Consider the following 20,706-nt stretch of genomic DNA (forward strand, 5'->3'; position numbering starts at 1 on the left):
TTCTTTCGAGATGTTACGGCCGCTGCGGATGTATAGCTAAGCACGCTGCAGGCCTCGCAAGCAAACGCTTTGGGCTGTATACTTTTGACGGGGGCTGTACGTTAAACTGCTATACTTCTACGCTGGTATGTCTCCTGGGTGCTATATCGCTCTGTTGATGAACTGAACATAACCACCAGAATGCAGCAGCAAGAGCTTCACATACGCGTTTGCCAGCGAGAGCGCCTAGAAAACAGGCGGCATTACGAGAAATTCGGGGTCGGGTTCAGAGGGAGGCACTTGTGAAATATCTGCCGTGGTGAGCGCCACCGCTATTCTTCCCTAGCGACCGTCAGCTCTGTCTGGTGCTGTAGTGAAATCACGCTTAGAATGACTTGGTTTAGGAACGCCCCTTTTATGAACTGTTAAAATACTTATGAAAACCTTCATGAGGAATCCTAAGCACCTGCTAAAACTAAGCGCTCAAATTATCCGATCGTTGTTTATTTTCTATAAGGAAAAAATCGCTGCCCAAATCAATCCGCTTATTATCCCTGAAATGCTACGACATTTATGAGCTCGTTGCAGGGCTGACCGCGGCGCAACCAATGTGGAAGCACTAAGTGCGCTACATCTCTAAGAAAGCCGCGTTTTGGCGGAATTGCTCGGCGAGCACTGCTCTTGACGCGTTGCGAGGGTGCGTGGAAGAAATGGTGCCGCTGGCATTGTAGGACAAGCTGCCACTTCTCGTTTGTTGCCACTTTGTTTCGATACGATCTATATAAGTTGTTCCGTCGATGGCGTTTACAAAGACAGAATCACTCAAAAAAGACACGAAATAGTACATGGAGGCACTGTTTTCTTGAATGTCAAATTTGCCTTTTCTCTAATTGTGTTGTCTGCTCATTACAGTTTTTTTTTAACAAGGCGGGTCCTGAAGATGGCATTTGTGTTTCCGGCTTCGAATTTTGTAGCGTGAGCTACACTGGCCGAGGTTAAGCAGTTTCGCGTGGTTCCTGGAGAGCCGTGCTGCGCATGCGCGAGGAGCAGTGACGTCACACGGCGCACAGCTGGCGCGCCGGAGCCACCACCGCGCGCGCCTCACCCGTAATAGCCGATGCAGAGGCATTGGCACCGGCGCAGCCCAGCTGTCCGCCTCCGTTGCACAGTAGCCATCTGACGCTGCCCCGGTGCTGCTTAATAGCGCCTCTCATTTTGTGCGCAAGCACACAGGTGTCAGTGGGAGTGTACATATAGCAGGGCGTTTGCCAGTGTGGTATAGCCATGAAGAAGGAGAGCGAAATTGCTGCTCAGCGGCAATTGATGCTCAGGGGATCAGCGTAGCTCACGCTACGTATATCCTGGCATATTCGAGCTAAGCCACTGCTAATTGGCTGTCTGGAGGCGTTTCATGAACCCAGCACCGACAGCAGATCCGACGTGAAATCTGATACGATAATGTTATCGGTCAGCTTCTTCCCCGTGACACGCTCGTTGAGGGCGAGGACGAAGCCGACATACTCCATGTACACTTCGCTCTCGGTCCAGCGGGTCTTGTCAGCCGGCGTCAGTACGCACGGCTGCGGCTCGGCGTACATAGGTTCTTCTTCGCTTTCTGACATCTTGTCAGTAGCAATGCTTCGACGTTCAATGGCTAAGAGCGCCTGGCTTCCCAAGCGACCACCAGACAAAGAATCGTCTTCCTCGTGACTCATAAATCTGCGCTAGTGATAGTGTTGATGGCGATAAGCCCAATCGCACTAGAACTTTCTGGCGTACGCAGCTGACTTTGTCTACGAAGAATTTTAATTCCTCAGTAGAGATACTTAAATTTTCGTTGCGCATTTTATTATTTGTAAAGATGCGTAAGACATTATTATACACGGATTACCACCTGGTAATCAATTACGACAGCTAAACAATTTATACTGTCATTTATTTTGCGTGCCGCTTCGACTTCAACAATCGAATGAGGACTGTGACATCAAATTGTACTACGCTAGTCATGTGAGACACAAAAAGTTTCCGATATAACCAGTCGCGACGGCTCAGTGTTTAGGGCGCTCAGCTACTGAACCGGAGTACCCGGTTTCGAACTCCACCGATGTGGGAGTGTTTCGATAGAGAGTAAACGCAAAAGGCGCACTTGTGCTGTGTGATGTCGGTGCACGTTAAACATCCCCAGGTGGTCCAAATTATTCCGGAGACTAGGGCACCTCCTTCCTTTCTTCTTTCACTCCCTCCTTTATTACTTCCCTCACTGCACGGTTTAGGTGTCCAACGAGATGTGAGATAGATACTGCGCCATTTCCTTTGCCCCCCTTCCTCCCGCCCCTCCCCCCAAAAAACAATTTTAAAGCCATCTGATGCTTCCTCAGTCGTTGTCATTCCGGCTCTTGAAGGAGGCTGGCTTCAACACTGCAGTGAATTAAACGATGAAGCAACGATTTTAAGGCGATTTTTCATGACGCAAGAGACACAAATATACTCTGACGTCACAGCCATCATTCGGCTGTTGAAACCGAAGCAGGACAACGGAAAAAGTCGACTATAAATTTTTTAGCGGGCGTAATCGAATATCACATGGTGATTCATGCGTAGTAGTGCCTCCCGCATCAATATAGAGAAGAAAACATGACACCAAAATTAGGTGTCTATACTCCTTTGATGTTGCGCTTATCTACCATATTATACAAGCACAGATTGACGAGTGCTGCCTGTCAGGAGGCTATGCTGGCTGCACGCATGTCGAGTAGCGACTTCGCCGAAAGTAAGCGACCAGCCGCGGCGGGAGCGGGCTCGCAGCCGAGTGGCGGCGCTGCGGTCTCCGGCGCCGGCCGCTGCTCCCGTGTACTTGCAACCATATAGTTCCTTAGTGAAGCCTTGAGGGTAAGCTGGCGCCTTTTCACTTCATCCACCATGGACGCCCGACGCATGCTGGGAAGACAGATGCCGGATTGACATCTAGTGCCCTGTTGACTGTGTCTACTGGTCCACAGCAGGTGGCGAATTTCCGCCTCTCCAGCCGGTGTGGATTATTTCGGGCAGTCATGAGGGAAGGGGAAACTTCGCGGGGGAATGAGGCCGCGTGTGCGTTTCCTTAAAGGGGATGCTAAGATGGGCTGAGCGGAGCGGGCGTTAGAAGGGTGCCTTGTGAGGGATGTCCGGACGAGGTGTCTGAGAGAGGGTATAGTCAGTGTGCCCTGCTCGGCAGGCATATTTTCGAGCTAGGGCGTCGGTGCGTAGTTATGTACCTCGACCTTCTGTACCTGTATCTCAGCAGAGAGGGCACGATCTGGTGGGGCGCAGCCTTAGCAACGAGTGGAAAAACAAGCAACTAATTAGGCTTCTAAAACTAATTGGAGCCGTTCGAGAGGTTAAATTTGGCTTTTGTTCGTGATGAGAAAAACCGATTAAACTGCGATCTTGTCTGATGTCCGAAGAAAAAAAACAACGCCACTAATGTATTTTCGTCAGCAGCTATACCGTACCCTCAATACTGCGGCAAACTGCCTTCGTTTTCTTTGATGATGTAAGCTGTTTGCACTATCCGTATAGTCCTACACTTCAGCGTGCAATGTAAAGTGTAAGCCGCAATACATAACACTTACCGAAATTTAATTTACATTACCCTGATATATTTAAATTAACCAAATTACAAAATGTCGCACAAAATATCCTTGAAGGCGACTAAGAGGTGTGCTAAGGTAAATTGTTCGAGAGAATGGGGGAACATCAGTGTGGTATCACGATTTTAACAAGCAGTGCTTCTACATAATCGAAGAAACCAGGAAGGGTCGAAGACGATTACCCAAGGCTTAGACGAAGTGTTCACTTTGCCTTTTCTTTGTCTTCAGCATTATTGACATGGAATTAAAGGTCCGTGAGCCCACCGTACAAGTGTGCCTGTGTGCAGCCTAACTACGTGCGTTTCAAACTGCAATTCATACGGTTCACCGGTTCGATAAGGACCAGTAATTGTTTTCCCTTGCTTTAAACACCAGGCGGTGTATTTTTAAATCTGTTGAGGGAAGGGTTATTCTAGTGCAAACAACCACCCATGCGGGTGCATAACCCTATTGGAGGCCTTCATTTCATGCATAACCCTCAGTGTTAAGTGTGGTGCACATGTAAGCGAGACAAATGTTCACTAATTAAAATAGTCGTTATTCGCTTCATAATAACGAGGTAAAGAACAACGTTGCAAGCTTACTTTCAAACAATGTCCGATCACAGCTTCACAAGCAGTCAGCTCCCAAAACGTCGGCCACAGTCAGGAATTTGCGGATGTGAATCCAGCAGTCGTAGCTGAGCTCGTCGAGTTGCACTGAGCTATCGCGTCCGCCGATGCACTGAACCCGTCGCTTGACCACGCCAACCAGTCTCATGTAGTCGTCGAGACCCGTCAAACATCGAAGCCCCAAGGCACGACTGACCATCGTCGCCGCTTCCCTGGCATCGACGCCAGCATTTTATTGAATGATGCTGAGGACCCTTTCATGTCCCGAGACGAGCTCGACCGCGCGTGCGTTGAAAGGATCGTGGTCACCCATCACGAAGCGGGCTGCTCTGGTGACGAGGCTGGCGTTGCGCCTCGTGATGCTGCGAATGACAAGGAGCTCTGTGTTACGGCCTTTGCAACTTGGAAGACCAACGCGGAGCAGGCGGTAATTGCTTTCGATGCCCGACACCAGCGTCTGCAAAAAGGAGTTGTAGCTATCGCGGCTGAGCACCGCCATCGAGAGCTCGGATAGATTTTGGCTGTTGGCAAAGCCGTTCGCGAGGAACTCACAGTGTCTTCGCTTAGAGGCAGCTCTCTTACTGTGATTCGGGTGAGGCTGAGGTTGGATGCCAGCGCGTTCACGAGAAGCTTTCCGGCGTCAGGGTCATGCTGCTGGTCTTCGAGTTCGGGTTCATCGACGTAGGCGTGCACTTCTAAGTCCTTCAGTGTGCGTGCTTCCATTATATAGGCTGCCATGGCAGCTTGGATCTTATCAAGGAAGCATTTCTGCAGGCACACGCGAAGTGAAGTAACGTGATTGGAGGAGACGAGGATTTCGAAGGTTCTGCGCAAGATCTCCGAATTGTTGAGGTGCAAAGAGCTGACCGTGAGGGGCGTCACTTCGGGCATTCGGGAAGCATGGGAAGGCTACCGATGCTCAGGGGGTGATCTTCAATGTGAATGGCCTTCGCCAAGCGGGAATGACGAATGATTTGGCATATCTGCTTGAGGTCAGCGCATGCGGGAAGATGGCTTATGTTGATGTTTTGGAGGGCTTTGTTGAGTGCCAGGGCGCGAAAGAACGCGCAACACTCCTCTTCTGAGAAACCCAAGAGGTCTACGTTCAGCGCCAAACGTGTGGCGTTTTCTGGCAGGGCTACCAGCCACGGCTCGATCATTGTGGCTGCGTCTCCGGCGAGAAGTTCGAAGCCGCAGCTGTTCATGGACACGACGCAGTTTCTCGGCCACGTAACACTTAGCTTACGCAGATTGCGGTTCCGGGCGATTACTTCGGCAAAGAGGGCTTTCTCTTCGACATCGTAGATATCTATATCGATGGCCAACTCTTCTAGCGTCGTCCTCGGTGCAATGGCCCTGACCAGAGACTCCCGTGCACGCTTGCTAACCTCGGGTGTTCGCACTGTCAGCTTCTTGAGCGGCGAGCGGTGTTCCTGCAGGTAGAGGACGAAGCCATGAAGGAGGTCGACGCAGTCATAAGTGAAATCGCAGGAGCCGGCGGTTAAGTCACTTATGGTGTTATTCTGCAAGAGTATGTTTATCAACTGTCGTGCGCAGCCGGTGCGAAATTCCAGATCGGCGACATCCAGCGAAGTAAGGGTGATACTGCCCTGCTCCTTAGGGATTACAAACAGTGGCAGTCTGACAGAGAAGCAGAAGTATTTTTCGCCTTCGTCTGAATAATTTTAATCTGAGGGGTTGGCAAGCTTCTGCAGGGCTTCAAAGACTTTCGTTTCACAGCACGGTACATCTGAGATGGTAAGCTTCCTGACGCTGTACTTGTCTTAAAGAATGCTGAGGAGGACAGGGCTCCTCGCTACAAAGAAAGTTATCTCTTCAGCCACAATGCAGCGATGATGGGCGAGGACGTTGCGCAGCAGAATCCTGGCGAGGGTTTCACAGTCAATCCTTGGGACTTCCCAAGGGTTCATGAGCAGGGCCTTCGGGGCAATAGCGATACCCAATTCCCCCAGGCCATTTTCCTCTCTTATCTGAAGGCCTACGTTCCAGATAATCTTGTTATACTCGGCAACACGACGAACCAGCTGACACACTGGTGCCGCTTCACTTCTGGGGCAGGGCAGGGTTAATAGCGAGCGTTTTTCTGACACAGATGGCTTTTCAGTCGTCATGGCACATTTAGCGGAGTGCTCTTCTGCTTCGATTCAATGTGGGGATTTCAGCGCAGGATACGTTTCCGCTTCAAGACTGGAAAAGAAAGAATAAATATATATACGCGTTATAACGAAACTGTAGTAAAGGGTCAAAGATGTTATGTCAACTTTACAAAGATAAGAGCAAGAAGAGCAGACGCAGCTCGCTGTGGCGTAGGTTCAGATAGAGAGGCGAAGTAAGCATTTGCTGATCAAGTGTGACTGCGATTCTCGCAAACATGTCTAATTAGATGTCAGTGAGACAGACTTCTGTCTTTCAGTGGAATTACACTGGCGTTGCGACGGCCTTGTCGAGCATTGCGTTGTGCATTACGGTGAAAGTTGGCTGCCTGATTTTAAACTGAGTACAAACTTGGACCTTACTGACGCGATCTGAACGTCAATGAATGAAATACCTTTACTCCACCTCGATACTTCTTGCAGCGAACTGTAAGCTACGAACGCGAAGTGACAGCATCTATTAGGGCAAGTTAGAGGTTTGGTTGCTACGGTTCGATAAACGCTGCTCTTTACTTTCTTCAGCTCCCTACTCCAGCCTTTTCTTTATTGCTTACTCTTTCTCTCTTATTTCACTCCCTTCGTAATCCGTTCCTTTAGGGCGTGGTTGAGGCGTCCTTGGAAAGCGATGCTTTCCTTTTATGAAAACTAGTTTTAAGAAACTGGTTAGCGCGTTCGGCTACTGAGCCGGTGTTCCCGGGTTGGAGCCCGGTCGCGGCGGCGACGTTTCGATGCAGGAAAAACGAGGCTCGAATGTCCACAGAGATGTGAGACAATTACTTTGCATTTACTTTCCTCAAAAACCAATTTTAAAACTATTTTTTCTTTCATGGGTATGAATTCTTGAAGGGTTCCCCCAAGAACCACATCATTGCCGCATCACACCAGTTACGCTCCGAATAATTTGTGGAGTTTAAAAATTTATTATACAGAAAAAATAAGGGGCCGTAACTTTCTCACTCTTGCTTGTTGCTGGACACCTCAACGGCGGGGAGAGTGAACAGATGAAACTGAAAACAGTTTTTGTGGAAAGGAAATGGCGCAGTAACTGTCCAGAACTGCGCCACGAGGGGTTGTATTGAACGGGAAAACATTTATTGTTAGCACTAAACTTCAGTGGGCCTGGCTCTTGGCCACCTTGTAAGCCCACTCAGTGGCCAGGATTGCGTGAACGGATCTGAGCTGGCCATTATATCCTCCCACCGCTCTAGAGGAGGGACTTATGCTAAGTATGTAGGTGGCGGCGCCTTTTTGCAGCTCCATAGAATGGTATCGTATCCGGCTATCTAAAATAGAGGGGATCATAAGGACGGCAGGTAAAACAGCCATGGGACAGCCCCAATGCACCCCGGCGGAAAGACTTCTTAAACTGAGGGTCTACAACACCATTACGGAACTATGCGAGGTACATAGATTTGCACAAATAAGGATGCTCGCAACCACACCCGAGGGGTGGAAGATCCTGAGCAACGTAAGACTACATGACAGAATCCCGGATAGAAACGCGCGGGCAAAGTTACTAACCGAAGTGAGAAAATTAGTGACTTTTAAACCTATTCAAAAAAAAAACATGCACCCCGCTTATCACAAAGGCAAGAGGAGAGCAAAACCAAAGGCCCTTGAAGCCAAGCTAGAAGGCTCGGAATACACAACCTTTGCAGATGCGGCGCAATACGAAAGAGGCGACACCTTTGTGGCCGTGGGCGTCAACGACTCGGGTAAAACATTAACTGCCGGTTCGGTCAAAACGAAGAACTCAGGGACTGCGGAGGAGGCAGCTAAAGGACTCCAAGGTCGCTGTAAACAATTTCGCGCGGGGTAGGATTTCCAAGGAGACAAAACGAATCCTAAGACATCGAGATAGAACCAAAGTGAGGTGTAACTACTATGGGTGCCGGTACACTAAGGGAACAGGGAAAACCAGTTGGCTCACAGTATAGCTCGCGTTTATGTCAGCGGAACAGTGAGCCGGGTTGAGTCCCGAAATTTCACGATATATGGATTTATATCCTTTCACGACTACGATATACGGATTTATATCCTTTCACGACTACACCAATTAGTTTAAACTGGAAAGGAGAATCTATCTGCCACCAGACGCGAAGCTCGACAAAAGCGAGGAGGTAAAGTGGCGTCTGCTACAGACGCCATGAGGGAAGGAAGTGAAAGAAGAAAGAGAGAAAGAGGTCCGTAGTGGAGGGCTACAGAATAATTTCGAACACCTTGGGGTCTTTAACGTGCACTGACGTCGAACAGCACAAGGGCGCCTTTAGCGTTTCTCCTCCATCGAAGCGCAGCCAGGGAGTGAAAGAAGAAAGAGAGAAAGATGTCCGTAGTGGAGGGCTAAAGAATAATTTCGAACACCTGGGGATATTTAACGTGCATTGACATCACACAGCACAAGGGCGCCTTTAGCGTTTCGCCTACATCGAAGCGCGGACGCCGCGGACGAATCCGAAGCCGGGAACTCCGGCTCAGTAACCGAGCACTCTAACCAGTGAGCCGCCGCGGATGACGAAAAAAAGCACCCTTGCGGAGGGCTCCACTTTATTTTACACTCCTTGAGGTTCTTTAACTAGCACACGAAAGTATTTGGCCTCCATGGAAAGCGCTCGCTGCCCCTGGTATAGTGAACAGGTTGAAGGGGCGCCCTCTTTCTGTTGGACCAAGCTCTGAGCCACGGCGCCGGCCATCTCAGTCGACGGACAGACGAAGATATGGCAGCGAAAGACGGGGAACTCACCTGTTTCAGCATCGCAGAGATGAACTCCTTCGGCTGAGGGTCGGCCAACAGCAGCTCGGGATGCGCGCGCTTCCAAATAGCTCGTGGAGCACCCGCGCGAGTTAACGCGTCGTTTTTTTTCACAACCAGCGCTCAGATATGATGCGTGAGAAAATAAGAATGGCAAGTAGAAAGAGAAATGAAGAAAACACTTCAGGGAACTCACCATCATCGAGATTAGACGAAGTTACGTGGCCAGTATAGACGCGAATTGAGCAAGCGCGAGCCTCGCCGAATCCCTCCTCCAGCCCGACCATGTAATTAAAGAACATCTCCTGCTGTGACACCTTTGATACTTGAGACAGTCACGTCATTTATGAGGGAGATTCCGCGGCGGAGAGAGAGAGGGGGGGTTTAGGTTAAAACAGTTAGATTGGCCTGAAAAATATATGTACACTGGTCTGCTAATCTGCACTGGGGAACGGGAAGAGGAGAAAAAAGACTGTCACGATGGGGAATGATGATGATGGGAGGAGGCAGATGAAAAAAGACAAGGTACACTTTCTAACATTACAAACGGCAGTCAATGCCTGTGTCGCTTAAAAAGCGTCCGAGCGTTCGCGTTGCCTGTAGAGTTTTCGAACTATCCGGCGAAGCGCCGAGGATGGAATCCTCTGAGAGGGGCCTAGTGTCCAAAGACTTCAAATAGATGCTAGCATGAGTCTTTCTCGTGCATATGCTGGGCACACCACTAAAACATGCTCTACTGTCTATAGCTCGCCATATGTGGAACATTCCGCGGAGTCGTATGTTTTTTTCGGGAGACTCGCGTCCACAATGTCAAGGGATTCGCTGCACTCTTCGCCCACTACCGACAAAGCCGACATTAATCGTGGTTATCTACTTTGTGCCTTTGTGTCTGTAGCTTTGACTGTGCTTCCCCTCGTCCGCTCGGCCAGCAGCTGGTGCTTCCTCTCACCGACCGTATCTATGACTGTGACTGGCCTGGTTATCGCGCAACTGGCGTTCCTCTCCCCTCGCCATTCGTAGCGATGGCTGCGTTCCTGCTCACACATCCCCGGCGCAAGCTGTGTTACGGCGCATGTTTGTAAAGGTGCAGCGGATACGGCTATCGTTTTAAAAAAAATTGGCAGTGGCTTAGCTTGGCTACGCCAGGATATACGTGCCGAGAGGTACGTTTCCTTGGCTGAGCTTGTTGTGGTCACTGTATCGTTAGCAATGAGAGACAGTGGGCTGGATCTCGGCGGCTATGCGCCGTCTCTTACGCTCGGCAGTTGCCATCTCGGTTTGGCAAGCCGTTACTCTGTCTGTTCGGGCGTCTCCGGTGCACTCTTCGCGTTCTTACCATCTTTCTCTCTTTGTTGGGCAGGCCAGGCGGCGACTTCAACATCGGAAGAGTTAATCTTCTCTTTTTCTATACCGCCGCTTAGCAGCGGCCGGACTCTCCTTCTGTACATACATGTCACACGTTGTGATACGGCCGCCCTTTACATCTCCGCCTTTTATACGCAATGCTGTGCATGCGACGCGCAGTTCGGGTGGCAGAGGCGTGCGGCGAGGCGGCGATGATGCGCGCGCCGCGCTTTGTTCCCACGGTAGAGCGCACGCCGCACCTGCTGCTAATCTCCGGTTTCCATAGTAACGGCGCATGCGCACTACTGGCCTCTCCCAGCCACCGCGAAATGGAAAGTGTAGCTCTCGCTACAAAAAATATCACCGCCTGCGTGCATGCTGCAGTGTATTGGTGATTTTCACTACCTAGAGGGAGGGCCTGAAAGGATTCAATATGGTGGTGTCACTGAAGGCTGCTCTGGGCCTATGTGAAATCGGGTTCGTTTTTTTGTAATTTTGCGATAAACCCCCCTTTGTTTCCCAGTAGATGGCATCTCGCGTTAGTCGGACAGTCTCTGTTCACGAGGGTTTAAAGGAATGGACGAGAAACAACTGAGGAATTGCTGCATGACTGGTGTTTGAAAACATTTGGCCGGCATTAAACTGGAGTGGTTGACGACCCACGCGCTCTTTGTTCATATCTTATTATCATTGACATCGACGGTGAAGAATTGCCTACAGTGCGTGGCCTACAAACACCGGGAGGTCAGGTAAGGAATATCCAGCGATTGTCAATTTGAACCCGATCGCGGCGGCTTCGTTTTATGGAGGAAAAACGCTAAGACGCCCGTGTGCTGTGCGATGTCAGTGCACGTTAAATATCCCCAGGTGGTCGAAATTATCCCGGAGCCCCCCACCACGGCACCTCTTTTCTTTTTTCACGCCCTCCATTGTCCCTTCCCTTACGGCGCGGTTCAGGTGTCCAACGATGTATGAGACAGATACTGCGCCATTTCCTTTCCCCTAAAACCAATTATTATTATTATCACCCTGCTTCCATAAAAAAATGCCGCCAGCGTCTTGAAGTAGTTCAAGTAACGAGCATTGGCTGCCGCCATCTTGGATGTAATAATAATATCATCAATTAATTAACAATATTGGCAGACATCTTGGATTTATAAGTGAAGTCTTCAATCAATCACCGATTGAATATAATAGTGAAGTCACCAATCAATTACCAATTGGGTTGCTATATAGATTTACCACGGGAGTCACCATCTTGAATTCCTCGGACTTGACGCCGAAGGAAGGTGGTAGCAGACCCCAAGAAATCAAGAAACGTGATGAGTAATATCTAACGTTGTTAAAACAAGCTATAAAAGTCTGTCAGTCATTGTGGCATCGACGTAGTGCACATATGTGCTTTCCTGCTCAACACCGGCGACGTCCCGCGCGTCCAATCTACAGTTATGGCGTGGGCGGTTGTCGGAATGACGCTGCACACTGTTTCTTGCACGGTCTCCAAAAATGATTAATCGTCTTATTTGGCAGCAGTGGAGACGTGTACGTCGTATTCCGTTTCATATAAGTTGTGAATTCTTCATTATCTTCTGCGCTGACACCAGGTACTGGTGGAAGTTCTCTTCCTTGTCTGTGTGACCACGGAATGGCAGACCCTGGCGCAGTAGGTACTGGGACGCCTGAAAAATAATCTTCAGAGAGCGCTTCGCTATCTCCTGCTGCCTTAAAGTTTGCGTGCTGACTTGGTTATGAACCGACGTCGACTGCAGGCTGCTGCGCTTGTAGACAGCGTTTTTATGCCCTCCTGACTTGTCGTGATTGGCAAATTTTTTTTTAGCCTCCTTCCAGTTCGTGATACCAGACGCCGTAAAGGCATCCGAAGCTTGCGGCCGGGCTGGTCTAAAAAACGTCTCGTTGCCTTGCGGCGGCGCATTAGTAGCAGAAAACCCCAGGTACTTCTGTGGCGTAGGAGAGTCAAGGGAAGCTGTCGAACCGGGTATTTCAAGGAGTCATCATCATCATCAGCCTGACTACACCCACTGAAGGTCAAGGGCCTCTCCCATGTCTCTCCAATTAACCCTGACTTTTGTCAGCTGCGCCCACCCTATGCCTGCGAACTTTATCTCATCCGCCCACCTAACCTTCTGTCGCGCCCTGCTAAACTTGCTTTCTCTTGGAATCCACTCCGTTACCCTTAAAGACCAGCGTTTATCTTGCCTTCGTATTACATGCCTTGCCCAAGCCCATTCCTCCCTCTTGATTAAAGCAGCGAAGATATTGCTACGTGGTGGCAAGCCAAGGAAAGCACGACATAATGACAGAATGAAGATATGATTAAATAGCTCAGGGCCTAGCGCGAGCACTCCGTCCCGCGCCACTGCACTCTTCTTCGTCTTCATTACATGAAGACGAAGATCATCCTCATCCTTCCTGATCATCCTTCCTGATCATCCTCATCGTCACCTCACCATTCGTAATTCAAGCAATCGATCGGGACGATCGCTCTGAGGACCGGGGTCATGTAATGAAGACGAAGAAGAGTGCAGTGGCGCGGGACGGAGTGCTCGCGCTAGGCCCTGAGCTATTTAATCATATCTTCATTCTGTCATTATGTCGTGCTTTCCTTGGCTTGCCACCACGTAACAATATGAAAAGTGCAAGGCTAGACAAGCGCCTGAAACGCCAGAATCACGAGAGGCACGCCTTGCTAAACGGCGGCAAAAGGGCGCTGAATTGCGCCGTTTGGCTGCGTCAGTTGAGAGTGGCCAGGTGAGCGAAGACTGTACTTCGCGAGACGTCGAGCTGTTTCGAAGAAATAATGAAAAGGCCAGAGCTAAACGAGCAACCGAAACACCCGAGAACGAGAGGAGCGTCTCGCTAAACGACGACGACAAGACGCTCAAAAGTGGAGCCGCGCCTGCTACCAGTGTCAGCAGCCAACAGAGTGAAGACGACGACGACGACGCTATGGAAGAAGAGGTAAAGACTCGCTGTTACACAGACTACCTGTTGAAACACGGTGAAAGTGCCAGCGCAACCAAGGTCTTTACGACATACTTTGTGGACAACCCGTTCGGCCACGTGTATGAGGTTTGTGAAAGACTACGGCATTTGCGGGATCTTAGACAGTTGTACAAGCTTTGTATACCTAAGACAACACGTTTTGGAAAAGCTAGAAAAATATACCTAAATTGTAACCCTATGTATGAAACCTTAAGCTAAACCACAAGCATTGCCACGAAGCTTTTCGCTTCTAGATATCCAGGCTTAACACTTTAGCTAAGCCTCAGCCCATCTTTTTTTTCCACCTCATGACCCGGATCAGCGGTCACGACTTGCTCTAGGTATTCCTTTACCACTTCCAGCACCTCGCTGAAAATTGTGAACAGCTGTTCCCTTGCTAGACTATTGTACATTACTTTGCTATTCTGCATGTTAATTTTTAGACCCATCATACTGCTCTGTCTGTCTACCTCGTTGATCATGCTGTGTTGCTCATCCCTTGAGTGATTAGCAGGGCAATGTCATCAGCGAATCGCATATAACTTAAGTATTCTCCATTAACTCTTATACCAAACTATTCCCAATTCAGGCCTCGGAATACCTCCTGTAAACAGGCGGTGAATAGCATTGGCGATATCGTGTCTTCCTACCTGACGCCCTTCTTTCTCGGGATTTTATTGCTGACTTTTTGGAGGACTATATTGGCTGCGCAGTCGTTATAGATATCGTCCATTATTTTACATAAGACTCTTATACACCCTGATTCCGCAATTCCTGCATGACTGCTGTGCTTTTCACTGAGCCAAATGCTTTCTCGTAATGAATGAACGCTATATATAGGGGTTGGTTATATTCTGCGTATTTGCCTATCATCTGATTGATAGTGGGAATATCATCTACTCTCGAGTATCCTTCACGAAAGCCTGCTTGATTAATTAGTTTATTGAAGTCTAAGGTTGTCCAGATTTTATTAGCGATTACCTTTGTAAAAACTTTGTAGGCAACGGACAGTAATAAGCTGATCGGTGTGTAGTTTTTCAAGCCCTTGAAGTCTCTTTTCTTATGAATTAACATAATGTTAGCGTTCTTCCAAGCTTCTGGTATGCTCGAGGTCATAAGTCATTGCGTATGCAGGGTAGCTAGTTTTTCTAGCACAATTTCTCCTCGTTCCTTCAAAGAATTTGATGTTACCTGATCCTCACCAGCTACTTTTCTCTTTCGCATTGCTCCTAAAGCTTTCTTTACTTTCTCTCTCGTTACTGGCGGGATGATACATTGCTCCGTGCATCCGAGCCCACATGTGCCAGTACTTCCTCTGTGCTTTTCTCCTAATCTGTGTCAAGTGAAGCAATGCAGAGACTCCCATTAAGTAATGTGGCTAAATGCTAGGCGCGTATGTTTTACGCATGTGACTTTTGAGTACGTGTGTTATTTGATCTTTATTCTCATGTGAAATGGCGAGCCAGATATGCTATGGGGCTAGCTTTTGCAGCGTTTTTAAAAGTATGCCTCTCTCTCCTCTGTAATTAGATAAAATTACACATACAGTTCTGTCGTCCTGAATGAAGTCAGATTACAGCTGCAGTGTTTTTCTTACATTGACGGCAGTGGAAAAAATTAAAGAAAGCCTCAAACTTGTACTCAATACTAAATTATTCACGGAGTTGCTGTTTTTCTTGCATTAGTATCACGAGTTCTTTTAATGCAAGGTCCTAAAGAGGATTATCGTTTTTGTGCATAAATTTTTAAGAGGAAGCCAGAAAAGAATGCATTTGTCTGCCTAATTACAGGCAGCCATCCTAGCCCGGTTTAAATTCACAAAGACTCCCTGTGTCAAGCAGCAAAGTAGGCATAGCTTATTCTCCGTCATGTTTGCAGCACTACGGAAGGTACAGCTCTCTCGTCCAAATCCATATCAGGATTCGGAGCCGGCACGCTTGCCGACATGCAACTTACGCCTCTTCTGCTGCTGGTTAGTCATAATTATTGAATTATGGTTTGTAGATTACTGTGCGCACTGCCCTCTCCATATCCCATAAGTGTTGTGCCTGTCTGACGAAGGCAGATGTCGATTCAGCTATGTAACAAACGTTTCCGTTTAATTCCGCATAGGGTTTTGTACCTTGCTTTCTTATTACTGCATTCGGGCGATGTTCAAATGAACCCCGGTCGTTGAATACCGATGAGCTTTAATTACTTCAAAGCTTACAAGAATGCCAAACTGCAATCTTGAGCAAATTTTTGAGCAAATTTTGATCAGACTAGTAAGCTATGAAGCAATGATGGCAGAAAAGAATTCCAAAATACGCGTGACAGAAGGACAGATTGCAGTGCTCAATGATACAGTAAATGAGCAAGACAGCTTAGTTGGGAGCATAACCAAAACGGCTAAAAAATTGCACGAGAGGAGTGTTGACTCAGAAAACAGATGCCGCAGAAAAAACCTAGTTTTTTTGTGGCGTCAAAGTTAGCGAATCGAAAACGTCGGAGCATGTCTGAACAATTCCTCAAAAACATTTGCAAAGTTACTCTACGCGTTCACTTGCAGTCAGTGGAAAGAGCGCTTCGTACAGGTCGCTATGACGAAATGAAGAAACGGCCGATCATCGTCAATTTTGCCTTCTACAACGAAAAATCAAACGTTCTCTCTAATGCCCAGAAGTTCAATGGAACTTCATACAGCATAGACCAAGATTACTCACCTGAAACAACAAAAATTCGTAAACGGCTCTGGGAGTATGCGAAGGTAAATAAAGTGGATGGAAAAACTCGTCAAACTAAGCATTGGTAAAGTGGTTAACAGCAAGACGTTTAACGCCACACTGTTTTAACGCCACACTGTTTAACGCTTCTCTGTCAGACTGCCACTGTTTGTACTCCCTCAGGAGCAGAGCAGCATAACCCTTACTGCGCTGGATGTCGCCGATCTGGAATTTAGCACCAGCTGCGCACGACAGTTGATGAACATACTCTTGCAGAATAACACCATAAGTGTCTTAACCGTCGGCTCCTGCGTGTTCACTTATGACTGCGTCGACCTCCTTCATGGCTTCGTCCTCTACCTGCAGAAACACCGCTCGCCGCTCAAGAAGCTGAATGTGCGAACACCCGAGGCCAGCATGCACGCACTAGAGTCTCTGGTCAAGGCCATTGCACAAACGACGACGCTAGAACAGTTGGCCATTGATATGGATATCTACGATGACGAAGACTAAGCCCTCTTATCCGAAGTAATCGCCCGGAACCGTACTCTGCGTACGCTAAGTGTTACGTGGAAGAGAAACTGCCTAGTGTCCACCATCTTCTACGGCTTCGACCATCTCTCCCGAGACGCAGCCACAAGGATCAAGCCTTGGCTGTTAGCGCTGCCAGAAAACGCTACACTTTTGGCGCTGACCGTAGACCTCTTTGGTTTTTCAGAAGAGGAGTGCTGCGCGTTTTTTCTCGGCCTGGCACTCAACAAAGCTCTTCAAAATGTCGACATAAGCCATCTTCCAGTATGCGCTGACCTCAGGGAGATATGCCAAATCATTCGTGATTCCCGCTTGGTGAAGGCCATTCACATTGAAGATCACCACCTGAGCATCGGTAGCCTTTCCATGCTTCCCGAATGCCCCGAGGCGACGTCCCTCACGGTCATCTCTTTCCACCTCAACAATTCGGAGATTTTGCGCGCAACCTTCGAAATCCTCGCCTCCTGCAATCACTTCGAGTTCACTCCGCGTGTGCGTGCAATACTGCTTCCTTGATAAGATCCAGTCTGCCATGGCGGCCTATATAATGGAAGCAAGCACACTGAAGGAGTTAGAAGTGCGAAGTGTGCGTCTACGTCGATGTACCCGAGGTCGAAGACCAGCAGCATGACCCTGACACCGAAAAGCTTCTGGCGAAAGCGCTGGCTTCCAACGTCAACCCCACCAGAATCACAGAGAGCTGCGTCTGAGCGAAGACCACTGTGAGTTCCTTGCGAACGCTTTTGTAAACAGCCAAAATCTCTCCGCGCTCTCGTTCGCTGTGCCAAGCCGCGATAGCAACACTGTCTTCTTACAGACGCTGGTGTCGGGCATCGAAAGCAATCACCACCTGCTCCGCGTCGATCTTCAAAGTTGCAAAGGCCGTGATGCAGAGCTCGTCGTTATCCGGAACATCACGAGGCGCAACGCCAGCCTCGTCGCCAGAGCATCCCGCTTCGTGACGGGTGACACGATCCTTACAACGCACGCGCGGCCGATCAGGTGTCGGGACATGAAAGGATCCTCCGCATCGTTCAAGAAAATGTTGGCGTCGAAGCCAGTGAAGCGGCGACAATGCTGAGGCGCGCCTTGGGGCTTCAATGTTTGACGGACCTCGACGAGCAGATGAGACTGGCTGGCGTTGTCAAGCGACGGGTGCAGTGCATCGGAGGACTCTGGAGCTCCGTGCAAATCGACGACCTCAGGAGCCACTGCTGGATTCACATCCGGACATTTCTGATTGTAGACGACGTTGTGGGCGCTGACTGCTCGTGAAGCTGTGATCGGACCTAGTATGGAGATCACTTTGCAACGTTGTTCTTTACCTGGTTTGTATGAAAAAAATAAACATGATTTTAATTAGTAAACATTTGTCTCGCTTGCATGTGCGCCACACTTAACACTTGGGTGTTATGTATGAAATGAATGCCTCGAATCGGGCTAATGCCCACGCATGTGTGGTTGTGCGCACTAGACTTAATTGCTCTCAGATATATCAAGTGATCATAGTGTACAACTAGGTTACGAAAAGCATGACATTGCGGCACTACACCTAGAACGAGATCGAAATGCATTCTGACCCGCAGATGGTAATACAAGTGAGAACTGACTGCACCTCGAGAGGAATTAGACCGGCAGCGCACCTTCTCACATTTAAAGAGATATAGGTAACGTGCAAAAAATGCGGACAAATTTTGGATAGCAAATAGTTAATAAAATAAATATAGTGATAGTCCGCAATGCTCAAAATCTCGCAACCCTAAATGTGCGTGGCATCCAGGCAGGGAAAGGATACACGCTTAATGGTTGCATAAAGGTGGATTTATCTGATCATATGCTGTGGCAAATACACCGCTATTTGCGTAACCAGCAAATAACTTTCAAATAACGTTTAGTTCTTAATTTCTGACATCTTCGGGCGAGTAAGACTTGATGACTTAGACAGCCACAACTTTTCGTCTCACGGAATTAGTAATTATTTTTTCAGGCATTTATCTGTTCACAATAATATGTGGAGACCTTCAGTGCCCTATTCAGTAGACATCACTTGAAATTGTATACATGAATTAAATAAATCATTAAGAACTTTCTAGTTAAAAAGACTCACAACCAAGCTTAACCTCGTTCATATGTGTCATGGGCGACAGCCATGATATCAACGAATATGTCGCACCACAGACCTGTTTAGATCAGTGTATCAAGAGCTTGCGCGAACAACCTTCGTGGTCTTCTTTTTGAATGTCGGTTTTTTTAGCTCCATCACCAGAGCAGCTTCGTTTCGAAGTATGAGTATATCCTGTTGCCTATGGCCGGAATCTTGGGAACGAAAGCATCGCCCATGAATCCTAGCGTTTTTTACCAACAGCAGCACTTCCAACTCATGAGACCGGAACTGCGAACTGAATGGTTCGTACATCAAGATTTGGCATCAATCAACGTGCGGTGACTCTGCGAAATGAGAGTTATGAAGCAGTTTTGGCGCTGGCGCACTTTAATAGCTATGTCGGCTGCTTAGAAATTATGTCATGCTAATGCTGATCTCTTCTTGACAGCAATTTTCAACCAGAACGCTTTCGAGGAGTTCGCACGAACCTAAGTAGGGTGCCCAGTCGCCGCATACCCTATTCTAAAATTCCAACAGTGCAGCATACTGAAAACATGGAGATAAAATCACACTGAAATAAAAACAAAAAACTTGCGAACAGAATTCATTCGGTAAGCCACCAATGAAACTATTTCCACACTTGCTAAGACATCCCTGTCTTCAAGATACAGCAGTTTCTGCTCAGTGCAAATGAAGGCTTCCTTGTGCCAGATGGAAGTACCTTCTCATTACTGAACGTTACTCTCCACTTCCATGTGTACAGGGAAATTGTCAGCAACACTGTAGGTTGTGAACGCCAGTCTCAAATGTTCCGCCTGTGTGATCAGTGTTGCTCGCATTATTTTATCACTATGAAATTATCTTCCTTCTGGCCTTCATCCGTTGTTAGCGCTTCGGGCAGCTACGTTTTCAAGGCGTATGATAGCAGCCCTTATTGAAAGCACTTCTTTTTTTTTTTACAAAGGGCATCTGTTTAAACCTGATATTGAAAATTGGGTTGAAAAAAATGAAAATTGGTTTTTGCCGAAAGAAAATAGCTCAGTATCTGTTTCGCATATCGGCGGACAGTAAACTAAAATTGTGCACTGTACCGAGATACAGAATCTAAGGGAGATACAGCATAGCCCTCACACTAACCTTTCCCCACAAAAGAACTAGCATGAAAAAACTGGATATCTGATAAGATTCGATGTCAGATGACCCTTTTTCAAATTAATCCTACAACAGAAGACCCACCAGCAAGAAGTGGCTCCATGGGTGACATGTCAGTAGCAAGCAATACTAGCGCCACTGCGTGAATGGCGCCGTTCCGAGTGACTCCTTTGCGCCGCTCTGCCGTGTAGCGCTTGTAGAGATGGACCACAGCGGCGATGTCGCCCCAGATCATCTTTAACATGCCCAAGATCACGAGCACTGGCAAGCTCAGATCGCAGACCTATACGCAGGCCCCGAGAGTGTTGTCACGCACGAAGTTCCGCATGTGTGGTTCGTACTTCTCGTGGTGCATCTGAAAAAAAGTGATGGCGCACAAGCCGATGCAAATTGTCGATCCTTGGTGCAATGACCATACAACGTGATTTTTTTAAACTGTCACCTTTTTTCTGTTCATTGGTTACAGGAACGTTATTGTGCAAATGACTTGATTCTCTAAGGTAGACAAAATGACTGGGTATGTGGGTCTTATACCTGCCTGGACAAGCATCATGCCTCCCGATTAGGATCTATAACGCTGTAAACAACAATGATCGTTGTGCTTAGCACAACCACGGAGCCTTTGAAGCATGGTGTGCGTGTCAAATACCGCAAAAGAGCAACCATTAACCCTCAGCTTGTAAGCAAATATGTACACAGTGCGTGCAGTGTGTGAAGCTCAGTATGTC

The 20,706-nt window shown here is 48.2% G+C and overlaps 1 protein-coding gene across 12 annotated transcripts in view; it reads right to left on the reverse strand.

Moving 5' to 3' along the window:
* LOC144109088 (putative transcription factor Ken) overlaps positions 1 to 20,706 on the reverse strand; it is an 83,676-nt gene that overhangs the window by 12,658 nt on the left and 50,312 nt on the right. For 10 of the 12 annotated variants that reach the window (XM_077642159.1, XM_077642157.1, XM_077642154.1 and 7 more), the window contains 2 exons: positions 20,063 to 20,333; positions 17,590 to 18,047 (listed from right to left, as the gene is read on the reverse strand). In XM_077642159.1, the coding sequence (XP_077498285.1) occupies positions 17,590 to 18,047; positions 20,063 to 20,222 (618 nt within the window). In that variant the 5' untranslated portion in view covers positions 20,223 to 20,333. Of the gene's footprint in view, positions 1 to 17,589; positions 18,048 to 20,062; positions 20,334 to 20,706 lie in introns of those variants that run through there. The other 2 variants (XR_013309568.1, XR_013309574.1) reach the window with 2 other exon arrangements.

The sequence above is a fragment of the Amblyomma americanum genome, chromosome 1 (assembly GCF_052857255.1).
Source record: "Amblyomma americanum isolate KBUSLIRL-KWMA chromosome 1, ASM5285725v1, whole genome shotgun sequence".
NCBI classification, from domain to species: Eukaryota; Metazoa; Arthropoda; class Arachnida; order Ixodida; family Ixodidae; genus Amblyomma; species Amblyomma americanum.